Source organism: Xenopus laevis, chromosome 9_10L, assembly GCF_017654675.1.
Source record: "Xenopus laevis strain J_2021 chromosome 9_10L, Xenopus_laevis_v10.1, whole genome shotgun sequence".
Lineage (NCBI taxonomy): Eukaryota > Metazoa > Chordata > Amphibia > Anura > Pipidae > Xenopus > Xenopus laevis.
The window spans coordinates 8554692-8572390 of NC_054387.1; the positions used below are offsets into that span (position 1 = coordinate 8554692).

At 42.1% G+C, this 17699-nt stretch overlaps 2 protein-coding genes across 3 annotated transcripts in view; both read right to left on the reverse strand.

The window, feature by feature from the left end:
* cse1l.L (CSE1 chromosome segregation 1-like L homeolog) overlaps nt 1–2457 on the reverse strand; it is a 38729-nt gene extending 36272 nt beyond the window's left edge. The window contains 2 exon segments of one of the 2 annotated variants that reach the window (NM_001092566.1): nt 272–312; nt 2418–2457. The gene's annotated coding sequence lies outside the window, so the exon portion shown is untranslated. 2 annotated transcript variants of the gene reach the window in all.
* Nucleotides 2458–10299: 7842 nt separating this feature from the next.
* The window catches only part of LOC108700881 (brefeldin A-inhibited guanine nucleotide-exchange protein 2), a 55762-nt gene continuing 48362 nt past the window's right edge, over nt 10300–17699 (reverse strand). Inside the window, exons 35-39 of the mRNA XM_018234908.2 lie at nt 17232–17371; nt 15997–16159; nt 14783–14921; nt 12685–12802; nt 10300–11129 (exon numbers count right to left, since the gene is read on the reverse strand). Of these exons, the coding sequence (XP_018090397.1) occupies nt 10956–11129; nt 12685–12802; nt 14783–14921; nt 15997–16159; nt 17232–17371 (734 nt within the window). The 3' untranslated portion in view covers nt 10300–10955. The remainder of the gene's footprint in view (nt 11130–12684; nt 12803–14782; nt 14922–15996; nt 16160–17231; nt 17372–17699) is intronic.

Sequence of the window (17699 nt, forward strand, 5' to 3'; positions counted from 1 at the left end):
TAAACCCCTGATTAAGTTATAGCGGGGTTCAGATGGGTTCCACATAACGGAAAACGTTAACAAAAAGCAGTCATATACTTCAGGCCAATGTTCGTTTCAGAAAAATATACATCATTAGCAATAAGTCAAATAAGTATTTTCTTTTTCCTTGAAGTCCAGTTGACTGGACCAGACTTATTACTAAAGATATACAGTGACTTGGACGAATGAGAACTTTCAGACACTAAGAATTAAAAAGAAGAGGATACATGAGGCTGTGATCGATACTTACTGTGATGGATGAAATGTTGCCGATGTGTTCTGGATCTGGACCTGTAAAGCAGAAAAACGATTGCAATTATAATAAAGTATAAAAAAATGACCCTTCCCCTGTACTATGAAACAAGTTCACCTGGCACCCCAGCAGAATGTATTAGTAGAAACTGCTGCTAAATAATCTATATCCTATAAGAAGCCTTTACCTATCCATTGCAATAAATTCATAACTCGCCTCCTAACAGCCCTTAATTATAAAGTCTAAACTTCCCGTAAAGCCTTCCCGCCGGCTAGAATCTAAATCACTGGCGGGATGGCACTAGGAGCGATTTGTTTTCCGTGAGGTGACTTCGGAAAATGAAGCGTTTAGAGTGCCATCCCGGCGGCGATTCAGACTCTATCCGGCCGTATGGCTTTTCGGGGAGATTAGTCGCCTTACCGCCCTATATGGGTAGAAACCAGAGTATCCGAAAGAAAAACCCGACCCGCAGATCACTACTGGGGAGGTTTCAAATGAGGGGTGGGCGTGTCCTCTATGCCAGAAGCACAGTAAGAGGGGGACTACGGAATGCATTTTAGGACATCATCAGGAGAACACACACTCCTACATGCGCTCTCCTATAGAAGAAATATACAGACTTCCTCCCTCCTCAGCTATCAGCCTGGCTTACGAGCTGAGGTCTGAGCCGGAGGCCGAGGAGGGAGGGCTGAGAGCCGAGGAGGGAGGGCTGAGAGCCGAGGAGGGAGGGCTGAGAGCCGAGGAGGGAGGGCTGAGAGCCGAGGAGGGAGGGCTGAGAGCCGAGGAGGGAGGGCTGAGAGCCGAGGAGGGAGGTCGGAGGACCGAGGTCTGAGCCACCGGGGGGGTGGAGGAGAGATTGCAACAGCAAATGTGGGCAGCACGGAGGTGTGACTGACAAGAGACGAGTTTGCATACTACTTCTCTACGAGAGTGCATGCAGGAGCGTGTGTTCTCCCAACGATGTCCAAAATAATATTTGGAGCAAGACATGTATTTGGCAGCAATATACCCACAAATTAGCAACCAACTCTCTATAGTATTAGAAAACAAAACTGTAACAAATAAGAGTTGGAATGTGGACAGGACACATTCCCATCTACAATGTGACAAGCCAACTAGTTCAGGTAATTGTTGCAACGATGTATCTAAAACGTAACTTTTAATATTTGTTGCAGTTAAAAACCTGCTCGCGCAACCAACACAAACTCACAGCATGTGTAGGACCATGTCCCTAAAATTACACTTACTTAAATACAAGTGCGTAGAATGGAGCGGTGGTGGATAGTGTATTTTGGTTATTTAAGGATTCGAATATCCATGATGCCATCCAGCACCGTGTGGGTTAATCATTGAGCTCAGGTCGCCATTGGTGCCCACCCTTCCCTTCGTTCTCCCCCTACCTATCTACATTGGGAAGAGTGGGAGCCATCCATACCACCTTCGCCGCCCATATGAGTTTCGCTGCCAAGCAGCTTCATCCGGGGCATAATGTCCTAAAATGAGTTCCGTAGGGGACAGCCAATCACAGGCCTGCAGTCACACAAGCACAGACAGGCTTCAGTTCCCTATCAGGTCCTGCTAGCTGCTGATTGGTTCCTGTGCTGCAGCGCCAAGGGCACAGCCAGGTAAAGGAGGCGGCAGAATATTTTCAATAAAGTGACCAGAAAGAAAACAATTTTTAAAGCACATTCCTTGCAGATCTGAGAGAGTCTAATGCAGCAGCACCTTCTTGAGTTATTCCATAAAATGTGCCAATAATAGACCATCAGTGTGATACAGGGATTCCTCAGTTCAGTTTCTTGTTTGTAGCAGCAGTTCCCAGCAGCCTCTCCAAGCCCTGAAGCATGCTGGGAGTTGTAGTCCAAGACTAATAGAGAACACAGACGTATCTATAGAAAACTGCTCGGTAGACGAATACACTTTATCTAATATTGGACTACAATTCCCACAATGCTTCGCTGCCAAGCTCCAGTGGGAGGGAACAAACCCCAGACTTGGAGTTGTAATAAGTTTAGACAACGTGACTAATACAGGAGAATGGACAGAGAGCGCCCCGGGGAGGAGACTGAGAGGAAAACACAAGGTCACACGGTGATAAAGTCAGGCCCAGCGCTCTGCACCCCGCGGCCCAACTACATCTTACCTGTTTGACAGAAAAGAGGAAGACCTTCCCCCACAGGCCTCGCCTCAGCAGTACATTCAAACACCGGCAAAATGGCGCGCTGAGCTCAATGCGCATGCGCGTCTCTCCCGTCAGCCGTAGAATTCGCAATCCATCTGGGTAAGCGCGCTCCTATTGCGTAGGCGCCAATGGCACGCACCGCAGTCTGGCGCAGGAGAAATGCGCATGCGTACAGATGAGCTGCGTGCTGAAACTGTCATTGATTTTATGGGCAAAGACAGATGAGAAGATTCGGCCCATTAGGGGACATTAGTCACCTCCGCAGCCTCTTTGGGCGACTAATCTCTCCGAACTGCCTCCCCACCGGCTAGAATCTAAATCGTCGGCGGGATGGCTCTTGGAGCGCTTCGTTTTCCAAAGTCGCCCGAAGTTTCCTCGTGAGGGCAGCGACACACTCAGATTTGGAGAGATTTAGTCAGAAAACGAATCGCTCCGAGTGCCATCCAGCCAGCGATTTACATTCTAGCCAGCGGGAGGCAGTTTGGGGAGATTAATCGTCTTGAAGAAGAGGAGATTTGCTGCCGGGTGACTAGTAGGATTGCCACCTAGTAAAATACCTGCCAAGGCCGGGGCCGTGTTACAAATTTACCAGCAATGTATCTGCCGGTAAATTTGTAATAGAATTAAAAAGAGCCCTCGGCCTGCCCCCAATCCCCTGGAACTTATCTTTTGCTTCTTTTAGCGTCCGTGGTCCGCCCCTTTTGACGTCACGGCCCGCCCCTTTGTGTCCTCACCCCCCACCAGCTGGTAAAGAATTTTTAAAAAGGTGGCAACCCTACCGGTAAAACACCTGTAAAGGCCACGGCTGGTATTACAAATTTACCGGCAATGTAGCTGCCGGTAAATTTGTAATACTCCTAAAAAAAGCCCTTGGCCGCCCACAACCTGCTCAAAATGTACCTTATATTTCTGTCTTCTGGCCAATCGCGCGTTTAGGCCCCGTCCCTTACGACACACCCCGTTTACATCACAACCCACCCCCTTTTATGTCACGACCCGCCCCCACCACCAGCCAGTAAGCCTTGTATTAAAAAGTAGCAACCTTAGCGACTAGTAGGGTTGCCACCTTTTCTGGAAAAAAAATACCGGCCTTCCGATATATTTATCTTTTTTCCCTATTAATAACATTGAGATCAGCCATCATTTTTACCGGCCAGGTGGCAACCCTAGTGACTAGTAGGGTGGCCACCTTTTCTGGAAAAAAATACAAGCCTTCCGATATTTTTATGGTTTTTCCCTATAAATAACACTGGTATCAAGCAACATTTTTACCGGCCAGGCCAGTAAAATACCGGCCAGGTCGCAACCCTAGCGACTCGGGTTGCCACCTTTTCTGGAAAAAAATACCGGCCTTCCTATATATGAATAATTTTTCCCTATTAATAACATTGGAATCAATCATCATTTTTACAGGCCAGGTCAGTAAAATACCGGCCAGGTGACAAACTTACGGCGACTAATCTCCCCAAATCTGACCGTGTGTCTCTGCCCTAAAACGCATCTTTTTCAGGGCAACTAATCTCCCCGAACCGCCTACCTGCCACCTAGAATGTAAGGGCAGAGGCAGACGCTCAGATTTGGGGAGATTAGTCGCCCTGTGACAAATCTCCTCTTCTTCAGGGCGACTAATCTCCCCGAATCTGCCCGTATGTCTCTGCCCTTACATTCTAGCCGGCGGGAAGGCAGTTCGGGGAGATTAGTTGCCCCAAAGAAGAGGAGATTTGTTGCCGGGCAATTATTGCAGACAGAGCCATGGATGCCTGACTGTATCTCTGGCTTTTTATTTTTCCTGAGTGATTATCCAGTGTTTTAGATGCAAAACTGCAGGGCTACTGGGTGAACCGAGGCCCATCCCAAGTGTGCTGTGGGGTTGCATGTGCAATAGTGGCTTATGGGAGCTGTAGTTACACTACTAGGAAGCAGTAGAGCTCATTTACTTCTGTGAGTGCAATTGTTTTCTTTTAACCAGAACACTGGCATTGCTGTGGTTGCGTCTGCTGCAAAATAAACTGAAGAGGCCACTCGGATGACTGGTGAAACGTTTTCAAGAAAAACTCTAAAGGGCAATCAGTATTTTAATAAAAATTAACCAAACTAGAATCCACGATAGGGCCTTATTTACTATGCAAAAAAAATAACGATTTAATCGGCCGATTCCCTAAAAATGAATGCAGCCCTTATGTTTTGTTGCAAATAGGACAAAATGGCACTCAAGTGTGACCACAATTTCCGGTGTTGGGCGTGCGAGTGACCCCCTATATAGAGATCGGCAATATTTAGTAAGGGGGCAGTATGGGTCTCTGTGTAATTGAAATGCCAGGGCCTGTTTTGTATCTCAGTCTGGAACTATATCTATCAATCAATCCATCTCTCTCTATTTATCTATCTCTTTCTATATATATTTATATCACCAAGAAAGTCACATGGTCTGCTACAGATTGTACAATATAACTCGTAGCCATGGACTTGCACCTTTTGAATTTCCAATAAATTAAATAACCTACCTGGAACGGTAATGTCAAGCCTGCAGACCCCCAGTCAACTTACCCTACCAGCCTAGACATTCAGTAATGCTTTAACAGCGACAATCCAGGTATTCACAGTAGCGCCCCATCTTGGATCTTGTTAGACTTGCTTTTGAGTGTCAGTGGCACTGCACATGCTCAGTACAATATCAGTCGCTGCTGAGAAGCTAAGCTTAGGGGTTGTTTGAAATCGAAATGTGATTCCACATTTCGCTGATGCTTCAAGGCCGATTGTTCAATTGTGGTATATTAAATATTTTCTGATGCTGCCATATATTATGAATCTGAATTATTAATCAGCCTTCCGGATAACGGATCAGCCTTCTGGCTAATGGATTCCATACCTGTATTGTGCAGTCATTATTCACAGGGTTTTCCCCGGGAGAAAAATATAAATCATATTAAATCGCTACAGTCTCACCTTATTCCCATTCCAGACTTTTCGTGACTTATTTGCAGAGACCAGACAGACTCACCTTTAAAACTTTATTGATTGACCACCCCATTAAAGCATAATATATTAGAACCGTATAATACAATATCATTTACATAGAAAACTTTACATATTTTCTCATATATTTCTCATTCTTTTTCTTAAAATGTGAACATCCAGAAGGCAGACGTTGCCTTTAACATCGTTGAAGTAACGCAGTTTTACAATCAAGACGTAAAATTATGGATCATTTAAATACGTATAGACCTGATACAAAGGGGATATCGGTTGTTATGGGTGGTACAAGCAATTCTTAATGAATCGGTAGTTGTATTTATATAGATATAAAGCTACGGTGGAATTGTATGGGGGAGAGAATTTCTTACAGAGGTGAGATAAAGAAATTGGGGGGCGTTGCTTTAAGTGTGTTTACATTAGAGGCAGGCCTAGCAGAAAAAAATTAAAGGCATGTGGTGTGGGGGAAATAATAAAACAAATAACTAGGGATGCACCTTTCATTCGGGAAAGATTCGGCCGAATACTAGGGATGCACCGAATCCAGGATTCGGCCTTTTTCAACAGAATTCGGATTCGGACTAATCCTTCTGTCCGTCTGAACTGATTCCAAATCCTAATTTGCATATGCAAATTAGGGACTGGGAGGGAAAAATGTTTTCCACTTCCCACCCCTTATTTGCATATGCAAATTATTATTCAGTTTGGTATTTGGCCGAATCCATCCAAAATAGTGGATCCGGTGTAGGGATGCACCAAATCCAGGATTCTGCCTTTTTCAGCAGGATTCGGCCGAATCCTTCTGCCCGGCTGAACTGAATCCAAATCCTACTTTGCATATGCAAATTAGGGGCGGGAGGGAAAATGTTTCCCCTTCCCACCACTTATTTGCATATGCAAATTAGGATTCAGTTTGGTATTTGGCCGAATCCATCCAAAATAGTGGATTCGGTGTAGGGATGCACCAAATCCAGGATTCTGCCTTTTTCAGCAGGATTCGGATTCGGCCGAATCCTTCTGTCCAGCCGAACCAAATCCAAATCCTAATTTGCATATGCAAAAAGTCATGTGATTTCCCTTCCCGCCCCTAGTTTGCATATGCAAATACAAAGTATATGCAAATTAGGGTTGGTTCGGCCAGGCACAAGGATCCCAATCCTCCTGAAAAAGGCTAAATCCTGGCGAATCCCGGATCGATTCCTGGATTTGGTGCATCACTACAAATAACCCCATAATACGTTTAGCATAGCCATCCAACAGCAAATTGTCTCCTGTAACTCCATTCGTGTTTTTTCTTTACTATAAAATCAGAATTTTTAGTGGGAAAAAAAAAAACTATTAAACCCAGAGGGTGCTAAAAGTCCACAGTACAGGTATGGGACCGATTATCCAGAATGCTCGGGACCTGGGGTTTTCCAGATAATGGATCTTTCTGTAATTTGTATCTTCATACGTTAAGTCTACTAGATTTAAGGCTATTTCCCTTCCCGCCCCTAGTTTGCATTTGCAAATACAAAGCATATTCAAATTCGGGTTGGTTTGGCTTTTCGGGATTCGGCCTTTTTCAGCAGGATTCGGATTTGGCTGAATCCTTCTGCCCGGCTGAACTGAATCCTAATTTGCATATGCAAGTAAAAAATGTTTTCCCCTTCCAACCCCTAATTTGCATATGCAAATTAGGATTCGGTTCGGTAGTCGGCCGAATCTTTCGAGAAGGATTCGGGGGTTCGGCCAAATTCAAAATAGTGGATTCGGTGCATCCCTAGATTTAAGCCATATTTAATACTGCTCCCTGTATTATCACACTATATTTATATGCCGTATCACTTCCCTCCACAAATACTGCAACACTTTGCCCCCCAGTGTTCACTCTAATTGACTTCAGATCTTCCAGGGCAGGGCCTTTTTGTAAAAATATGACTTGAATGAGAGATTGCTACAAAACAGAAAACAAACAAAAAAACACACACACACACAAACAACAAATGCAAGGAAACCTAAAATCATGGGGGAGGTGGGCAAGCCGTTAGACACCTAGGGGGTTATCTATTAAACTCAGAATGCCAAAAGGTTTTTTTTGCTATAAAATCAGATTTTTTTGTGAAAAAAAAAAACCGTGCATTTTTTGGAATTTATTGAACCCCGAGTGTGTTAAAAGTCCGAAGTACAGGTATGGGACATTTTTTTCAGAATGGTCGGGACCTGGTGTTTTCTGGATAACGAATCTTTATCTTAAGTCTACTAGAAAATCACGTAAACATGAAATAAACCCAATAGGCTGGTTTTGCCTCCAATAAGGATTAATTATATCTTAGTTGGGATCAAGTACAAGCTACTGTTTTATTATTACACAGAAAAAGGAAATCATTTTTAAAACGTTGGATTGTTTGATTAAAATGGAGTCTATGGGAGATGGCCTTCCTGTAATTCAGAGCTTTCTGGATAATGGGTTTCCGGATAACAGATTTTTCTGTAATTTGGATCTTCACACCTTAAGTCTACTAGAAAATCATATAAACATGAAATAAAGCCAATAGGCTGGTTTTGCCTCCAATAAGGATTAATTATATCTTAGTTGGGATCAAGTACAAGCGACTGTTTTATTAATACACAGAAAAAGGTAATACATTTTAGAAATTTGGATTATTTGTTTAAAATGGAGTCTATGGGAGACAGCCTTCCTGTAATTTAGAGCTTTCTGGATAACAGATCCCTTACCTGTACTCCAACTCAGACCTGCCAAGTTCATGTAGAAGTCAATGGGAGAAGTCCCGAATATATCCTTATCTGGGCTGAGTTTCGTGCAATAATCTGAAAATTTTGGAGTTTTCAGGAGTAAAATCCGAAAAATTCGTATGATCCGTTTTTTTCATGAGTGTTTTTCCAGCAAAGGAAATTTTCGAAAAAATGTATTGATAAATAAGGAGGAAAAACCTTGGTTGGAATAGTTTTTAGAAAAGACTCCGATATTTTCGGATTTTGATAAATAACCCCCAATCTCAGGCTGCCGCTCTCCTTCTTCATAAAAAGCACCAGTGAAGGGGGGCCCTCCGCATAAAGTACCCTGGGATAAGTACAATTTATATAAGAGAAGCACCGGCCTGGGGTACGAGGTGAACAACTGGAATCACTGAGGGGTGCCTAACAACTTGGCACGTTCATTTTAGTTTCCCTTTCTCCAATCAGAGATGTTTTAGAATTAAAAAAAAAAAATTAACATTTTTAAAAACTGTCCAGGGAAGCCTTTTATTCCCCACCAGCATATTATACTTTTTATACTTATACTATCCGTGACTTTCTTACCTGAATTCAGTTTTAAAGGGGTGGTTCACCTTTAAGGTCACTTTTATTATGTTATAGAAACGTCCAATTCGAAGCAACTTTTCGATTGTTTTATAGTTATTTGTCTTTTTCTTCTGGTTCTTGGCAGGTTTCAAATGGGCGTTGCTGATTCCTTTTAAAAAACAAATGCTCTGTAAGGCTACACATTTGTTATTGTTTTTTTTATTCAGGCCTCTCCTATTCATATTCCAGGCTCTTATTCAAATCAATGCATGGTTGCTAGGGGAATTTGGGCCCTAGTTACCAGATTGTTTAAAGGGGTTGGTTCGCCTTTCAGTTAACACGTTATAGATTGGCTAATTCTAAGCAACTTTTAAACTGGTCTTCATTATTTATTTTTAATAGTTTATTAATAATTTGCCTTTTTCTCCCAACTCTTTCCAGCTTTCCAACGGGGGTCACCGACTCCATCCAAAAACAAATGCTCTGTAAATCTACAAATGTATTGTTGTGGTTAGGTTTTTATTGCTCATACTTTTATTCTGGTCCTCTCCCATTCATATTCTGGTATCTTGTTTACATCAGGGCATGGTTGCTAGGTTAATTTGGATCCGTAACTAGAGGTGGGCGGGCCCTGGCGCGGGATGTGCAGCCGGGCCCCGCCCCCCTCCGTACGGCCAGAAACGCCGCATTAGAACAGTAGCGCGAGCTGCCGGGGGGCCCTGGCCCAATCGCACCCCCTGCTCCCCCGGTAGTTACTCCACTGTTTGGATCATAGCAACCAGATTGCTTGAATAGCAATTTGGAGAGTTGCTGAATAAAAAGCTAAATAACTCGAAAACCACAAATAATAAAAAATGACAACCAATTGCAAATTGCCTCCAAATATCACTCTCTACATCATACTAAAAGTTAGCTCAAAGGTGAACAACCCCTTTAAAAATGCAAATTGAAGGGCTACTGAATAAAAAGCTAAATAACTCAAAAACCTTCAATAATAATTTTTTTTTAACACATTACAAATTATCTCCGAATAACACTCTCCACATCATACTAAGGGGTATATTTATCAAAGAGTGACGTTAATAGTGAAGTTCCACCACTAGAGTGAAATTCAGTCACTCTCCATTCATTTCTATGGGATTTTTATAGGCGTATTTATCAAAGGGTGAACTTTCACTTTCACCCATTGATAAATACGCTTTTCAAAATCCCAGTGGCGTAACTAGTTGTTACTGGGCAAATTCAATTTAGGGCCCCAAAATATTTATAAGTTGGCCTATTTTACCAAGATATATTAAAATTGCTAATTAATTAGGGTCTTACTGGGCCCCCTACACTCCTGGGCCCCCCTGCAACCGCAGGGTCTGCTTCCTCTATAGTTACGCCCCTGCAAAATCCCATAGAAATGAATTGAGAGCTGCGGAATTTCACTCTAGTGGCGGAACTTCACTCTTTGATAAATTTACCCCTAAAAGTTATCTCAAAGGTGAACAGCCCCTTTAATAACCCAGGCCAAAGGCAAATGATCATCATATTAGGCTTGGTCCCAGAAAACCATTCTCTTTAAAAGATTCTGCAGCTGATGCATGCCTCAGCAACTCATTTATTATCAGGCTTACAAATAACATTGCGTTCTTGGGAGTTCTTATTGGGTATTTAATTACCGGACATACAGCGGCAAAAAAATAGACGTAAAACAATGCGAATAACAGAGGAAAAGGAATATATACTCCAGTCTATCAAAAGCATTACCCTAAGTAGCAAAAATAAAAATATATTATTATTATAATAATAATATGTCCCCCGTCCTTCTAAAAACTCTCATAAATTAAATAGTCCAGATTAGGGAAGCCAGTCCATACCATTTAGGGGAGAAGGGGTCCAACAGCCAACAGAATGTCATTTAACAACTAAACTTACACTGCAAGGAAAATATGTGGTTTTTCCATTAGTCACAGGTACAATTTCTTAGCCACCTGACTATTTTTTTGGTGTCCTGGGACACTGAAGAGGCAACAAAGCCGGTGCTGAAAAGACAAACCCTGTGGCCTCTTCCGGATGGTAAAAGCTGAAACCGTAATCCTTCTAAAAGTGTACTGTGCACAGTCAATTATCATGAAGATTAAAGTGCCACTTTTGGTTTGATACAGCTGCCGGCGGCAACCTTTTTAGGCTTTTGGATTTGATTGCTACAGTAGAAGAGACAAAAGTGGCTACGTTCCACCTGTGAGGAGGCTTGTGCTATGCAGAGGGATACTCTCGGGCAGACTGCGCCTGCTCTTCTGGCTTGCAAATGCCGAACACCGTCCCAATGCGCAGGAAGAACTTCCGGAGTACAGAGCGGAGCTCGGGAATCAGGTCAAACTGCATGATCTCGCAGAGGTGCGGGTAATACCTCGAGGCGTGGGCTTTAAACTTTTAAAAGGAAAAAAGGAGCGATGCATGTTAGTTGAAGTGCGTAGAACAGAGACATTTTGCATCCTTTAAACCTTTCTATTTCCTCCATCGTTTGCTTAAAGGAGAAGGAAAGGCTAAAACTAAGTAAGCTTTATCAGAAAGGTCTATAAAAATACATCAGTGACCCCTCAAAGTAATGCTGCTCTGAGTCAAAAGAAACATCACATTTCTTTCCTTCTATTGTGTACTCATGGGCTACTGTATCAGACTTCCTGTTTTCAGCTTAAACCTCCAGGGCTAGGGCTTGAGCATGCTCAGTTTGCTCCTCTCCCTGCTGTAATCTGAGCCCAGAGCTATGAGTAAGCAGGGGGAGAGACTCAGGCAGAAAGTGATATCACACCAAGCTAATATGGCAGCTGCTATCCTACATAAACAGAGAAAGCGTCTAGAGCGGTTTACTCAGGTATGGTAAAGCATTTTGCAGAATAAATATTCTACTATTGTGGCTATCTATTTTGATATTATTCTAATAGTTTATTAGAACTAAAGCCTAACTAAAGAAGTAGCTAGAAATGTTGTACATGATGTTTTGTGCTTCTGTACCAGCCCAAGGCAACCACAGCCCTTTAGCAGTAAAGATCTGTGTCTCCAAATATGCCCCAGTAGCTCCCCATCTTCTTTTCTGCTGATTCACTGCACATGCTCTGTGCTGCTGTCACTTACTGAGCTTAGGGACCCACTCACAATATACAGTACACATAGAATAGAAATGTCACAATATAAGGCTGATTAGTAATTAATACACATAATTACTACATGGCAGCACAGAAACCAGTGCAATTAGCATCAGAATTTAATAATCAGCAAACCTGTAGCATCAGCTTATATTACAGCCAGCGAAGCTCATTTTCTGCTGGATAATTAGTGACGAGCCCTAAGCTTAGCTTCTCAACAGCCAATCAGAGCCCACTGAGCATGTGAGTGTCACAGACACTTTCCAAGATGGTGACCCCCTGTGAAGTCCTGCTATTGACAAGCTGAAACTTTAGGCTGGTACAATACGTTCAGTATTTAAAATATGCCATTTGTAACCATATAAATTTTTAGTGTTTAGTTCTCCTGTTTACACTGTTCAGTGTAAACATAAAGGCTGGAGTAAACAGATGTCTAATGTAATAGCCAGAACACCACTTCCTCCTTTGTTACTCTCTGACCTATTAGTCAATAGGCAACAACAAGGGGGCCCACTAGGGTTGCCACCTTTTCTGGAAAAACATACCGGCCTTCCTATATATTTATCTTTTTTCCCTATTAATAACATTGGGGTCAACCATCATTTTTACCGGTCAGGCCGGTAAAATATCAGCCAGATGGCAACCCTAGGGCCCACATGCTTAGGAACAAAAGCAAAGAAACTGGACAGTTATGTCCCATATGGGCTTCCCTTCAAGTGGTGACTGACTAGCAGGTTAGAGAGAGGCAAAGGAGGAAGTCATGTTCTGGCTATTAGATTAGTTTTGTTCAAGTTTCCTAGTTACACATGAAATATGTCCCGGTTTAGCTATCAACATACCTTTTCATCTGTAACTTTAAGTGTTTTGGTTAGAAGCAGTAGAAGTAGATTGGTCCAAGCTTCCCGATGGCTTTCAGAATTTACAGTAATAAAGTAGGCCAGGGCCTCACTGCACACACTGCAATACAAGACACAGATATTCAAGTCATTACTTTTGTGACTAACAAGCAAAACACATTTGATCTGAGCAGGACAGCGGAATACTACATTCAGGTTTGCTTTATATTAGCTGCCAGGAGGTGGGATTACCTGCCTGGTGATTCTAAAGCGCAAGGCATTAAAGGACACATATAGGATAAATGAAAAAAACCCTAATTTTGTAGGCAATTATAAGTAATATATGGTGTTGCTTTTACATGGTGCTGAAAATGAATATTATCTTTAAAAATAACCCCTTTATTGGAGCTCCCTATAGATGTTCTCTGGTCCCTGTCTGTGTTTCAAATGAGGGGTGGGCGTGTCCTAACGGTCCCTGCCAGAAGCACAGTAGGAGGGGGACAGCCAATCACAGCCCTGCAGTCACACAAGCACAGACAGGCTTCCCTATCAGGTCCTGCTAGCCTATTGGTTCCTGTCCTACAGTGCAGTGCAGCCTGGGAATTCAGGGAGCAGGAAGTGGAAGAGAAGGGAGGGATTAGGGTTTTCGCAATAAAAATATTCAATAAATCAGCCTGAAACACTACTTTTTAAGCACAATTCTTCTATATCTATTTGAGTATAAAGCACTGGTACATTATTTTTTTTTTACACTGAATGTCTCCTTTAAAAAATCTTAAAGGGGCTGTCCACCTTCCAAATACTTTTTTCAGTTCAGTTGTTTCCAGATTGTTCACCATAAACAAAGACTTTTTTCAATTGCTTTCCATCTTTTATTTTTTACCGTTTCCCCAAAAAGTTGAATGTTCCTGTCTCTGGTGTCTCAGTCTGGCAGCGGGTTGAGCTTTTCTCCTGCTCTCCCACGGCCGCCATATTGCAGTGCCGGCTTTCGACTTCCGGGTTCTTCTTTTATAGACGCTGCACATCACTATAAAAGTGATCCAGGATAGAGTCCTGCAGAGGGTCGGGTACCCGTGGGTTACCCGCAAAAAAGCGGGCGCCCTGCGGAATGAGGGGAGGATTTTCAGGTGCAGGTATAGATGCGGTTTGTGGGTCTCATCTACATTTCTTATCTTATGTAATATTGTCTATATTTTACTCCTTTTTAAGGTTTTTCAAAACTTGTTTCTTTCCTGCCCACTTTTGATGACATCACTTTCGGCTTGCAGCACCATCACTTCCTGTTTGATGGTGGTCAGCGGGTTGCGGATAAGGCAGTTGCGGGTCCGGGTAGTGGATCAAAGTGGGTAAACATGCGGGTTGCGGTTCGGGTCGTGTGCCGGGGCTTTGGGTTACTCGCAAGAACGGGTAAAGACGCGGCTTTGCAGGTCGGCCTGCGGGTCTTCTCAATATTGATATTTACTCCTTTTTTCTGGTCATGTCTACTTCCGATGATGTCACTTCCAGTTTACAATGACAGAACTTCCTGATTCTTGATGGTCAGCAGGTCGCGGGTCCGGGTTGCGGATAAGGTACGCGCGGGTCGGTTCCAAGCGGGTAAGAATGCGGGTTGCGGATTGCAGGTACGGATCGGGGTACGGGTCCCAAAAAGTTGACTAAACTAGTTGACTGAACTATTACAATTTGCTACATCTAGTTCATACATTTCTCAGCAATTTATGTATTAGCAACTATTGTATCAATTCTAACATCTGCCTGTTACTCAGAGATTCTGCTCAGCAGGGACAAAGATAAAATGTATCAACTAAATGCATCAATTTAGAACAGTTCAAGATTCGGCGACCCCCCCCCCCCACCTGCTTTAGAAGGTGAAAAATAAAACTTTACACTTAAATATTACAAAAACAGTCACAAATGGAAAATAGAAAGGAAAAAGTCTATTTCTGGTGAACTATCTGAAACCAACTGAACTGAAAAAAGTGTTTGAAGGTGAACTCTCCCTTTAATAAAGTGGAAACCATAAGGATCCCATGTAAATTGACACTGAAATTGCCCAGTAACAATAAAGGCATGAAAAACCTCCAGCCTGATAATGTCTTACTTTAATAGTCTGCTTTCTATATCCCCCCAGGAATCTCTGAGTTTCTCGTCTGTGTACATTCGGAAGAGGATTCTTAAACAGCAGGCAAGGCTACTCGTCTCTTGCTTCAACAGATTGGGTTTCGATTTGCCTTTAAACCCTAAATGCAAGGAAAGAAAATTTGACAGGTTGAGGTTCTCAGAAAAAAAGAAAATACCAACAGCTTGTGTTCTAGAATCTAGCAGGGACAGTAAACCTGGCGGGGAGGGGGAATGTGGTCTGCCTTTAACTAATTGGATTTGTGGTGTATTGATTCTCATGTCTGTCACTACTACAGCATTTGCAATTTGTCTGGTCTCTTTTGTTTATATACATTCATGAATTACTCCTGGGATTGTAGCTGTGTGCATAGGTTCCACAGATCCTGTCTGAATAATATATCCACATATAATGACCATATACACCCCCTTCTTTTGTAGCAAGCAGGGAAATTAGAATGTTTAAAGGAAAACTAAACCCTAAAATTAATATGGCTAAAAATGCCATATTTTATATAGTGAACTTATTGCACGAGGCTAAAGTTTCAGCTTGTCAATAGCAGCAATGATCCAGGACTTCAAACTTGTCACAGGGGGTCACCATCTTGGAAAGTGTCTGTGACACTCACATGCTCAGTGGGCTCTGATTGGCTGTTGAGAAGCTAAGCTTAGGGCTCGCCACTAATTATCCAGCAGAAAATGAGCTTCCCTGGCTGTAATATAAGCTGATGCTACAGGTTTGCTAATTATTAAATTCTGATGCTAATTGCACTGGTTTCTGTGCTGCCATGTAGTAATTATCTGTATTAATTACTAATCAGCCTTATATTGTGACATTTCTATTCTATGTGTACTGTATATTGTGAGTGGCTCCCTAAGCTCAGTAAGTGACAGCAGCACAGAGCATGTGCAGTGAATCAGCAGAAAAGAAGATGGGGAGCTACTGGGGCATCTTTGGAGACACAGATCTTTACTGCTAAAGGGCTGTGGTTGCCTTGGGCTGGTACAGAAGCACAAAACATCATGTACAACATTTCTAGCTACTTCTTTAGTTAGGCTTCAGTTCTCCTTTAACTGGTTACATTGTCACATGGCGTGGGAGAAATCATGTAAAAGGTTACTCTGGCAGTGAGAAGGTCAAGAAAAATATAAAAATCAAGGCAACTAGAGTTTACTGTAGGTCAAAACCAATCTTACCTGCTCTCCATAGAGCCGTCCGCTGTTCGTTGTTGGAATTAAATGCCTTTGCAAACGAATGGGATTCCTGAAGGCAGTCCAGCAATTTAAAGAGGTGCTGTGTGCACATGTACTTGTACATTCCTTGGTCCTCCGAATCTATGTGGATATCCAAAGTATCTCTCTGTTTCAAGGATTAAGAGCAAATCATTACGGATATAGGACCTATTATCCAGCAACCCGTTATTCGGAAAGCCCTGAATTACGGAAAGGTCGTCTCCCATAGACTCAATTTTATCCAAATAATCCAAATTTTAAAAAATGACTTCCCTTTTCTGTGTAATAATAAAACAGTCGCTTGTACTTGATCCCAACTAAGATATAATTAATCCTTATTGGAGGCAAAACCAGCCTATTGGGTTTATTTAATGTTTATATAATTTTTTAGAAGGCTTAAGGTATGAAGATCCAAATTACAGAAAAGATCCAAATTACAGAAAGATCAGTTATCTGGAAAGCCCCAGGTCCTGAGTATTCTGGATATTCTGGATAACAGATCTCATACCAGTACTAGGGTAATTGTCCAATAAAACTTTGTAAACTGTAAAATCTACTATTAAATTGAACCCAGAACATATACAGTGGAAATAGTCGGATTTTCAGGATAATTCCAGCACAGACCACAGAAAATTCCAAATAGGATAGGGACCTCTCCCATTAATTTATATACAACCTTGGTAGGTCTGGTTTCAGATTTGGACTTTTTCCATGCTCGGGGTATAATAAATCTCGAAAAAAATGCAAGTTTATTCCCCCCACAAATAATTTGGACTTTATAGTAAAAAAAAAACAACTTGAATTTTTTAGGTATTTGGCATTCGGACTTTAATAAATAACCCTCCAAGGGTTCCCTTGAATAAAAATGGAGGGTTCGATGCCAATTTTAAATCAAATGTTAGTATATTGTATAGTTAAACTATACAAATGTGCAACAAGCAGCTTATTCCTTTATAAACCATCTCAGCATAATTTTGTACGTGGGTCTGATGTTTTCCAGTTATGATTGACTTGACTTTCAACCCACCACCTAATTTCTATTTTTTACCACTTCTAACGACTCATGTATGTCACTGACAGGTCACAGTGTATTAAAGTTATTTTTTACCCATCCAGTGCCAGTACTAATTAAACACACAAAATCGAGTTAAATAGATCCGCAATCAAAGTGAAGGAAGGGTTTCATTTAAATCTCTTACTTGTGCAGCTGCCAAGTGCTCAGCATCTTCTTTCTTGCTGGTAGCTGGATAGAACACAATGTTATCGATGGTCTGTATAAGCTCCAGTTGCACCACGCATTTAATTAGGAGTCCGGCAAAAAGCTTCTGATCTGCTAATCCTGATAAAAAAAAAAAGCAGTAATTACAAATTACGCTAATCAAGCTGTGCTTCCTTACAACAGAGTAAATCCTATGTGGGATGCTAATTGGTATAACTGTTTGATATGAGACAATCACCTTAAATATATTTAACGGTAAATAAGGGTCTGGCCACATGGGCAGATTCGGGGCAACAAATCTCCACTTCTTCTCGGTGACTAATCTCCCCGATCTGCCTAAAATATAAATCGCCTGGGGGCAGGCACACGGAGCGCTTAGTTTTCCGAAGTCGCCCGAAGTTTCCTCCGGAGGCAATTACGGGCGGCTTTGGAAAATGAAGCACTCCAT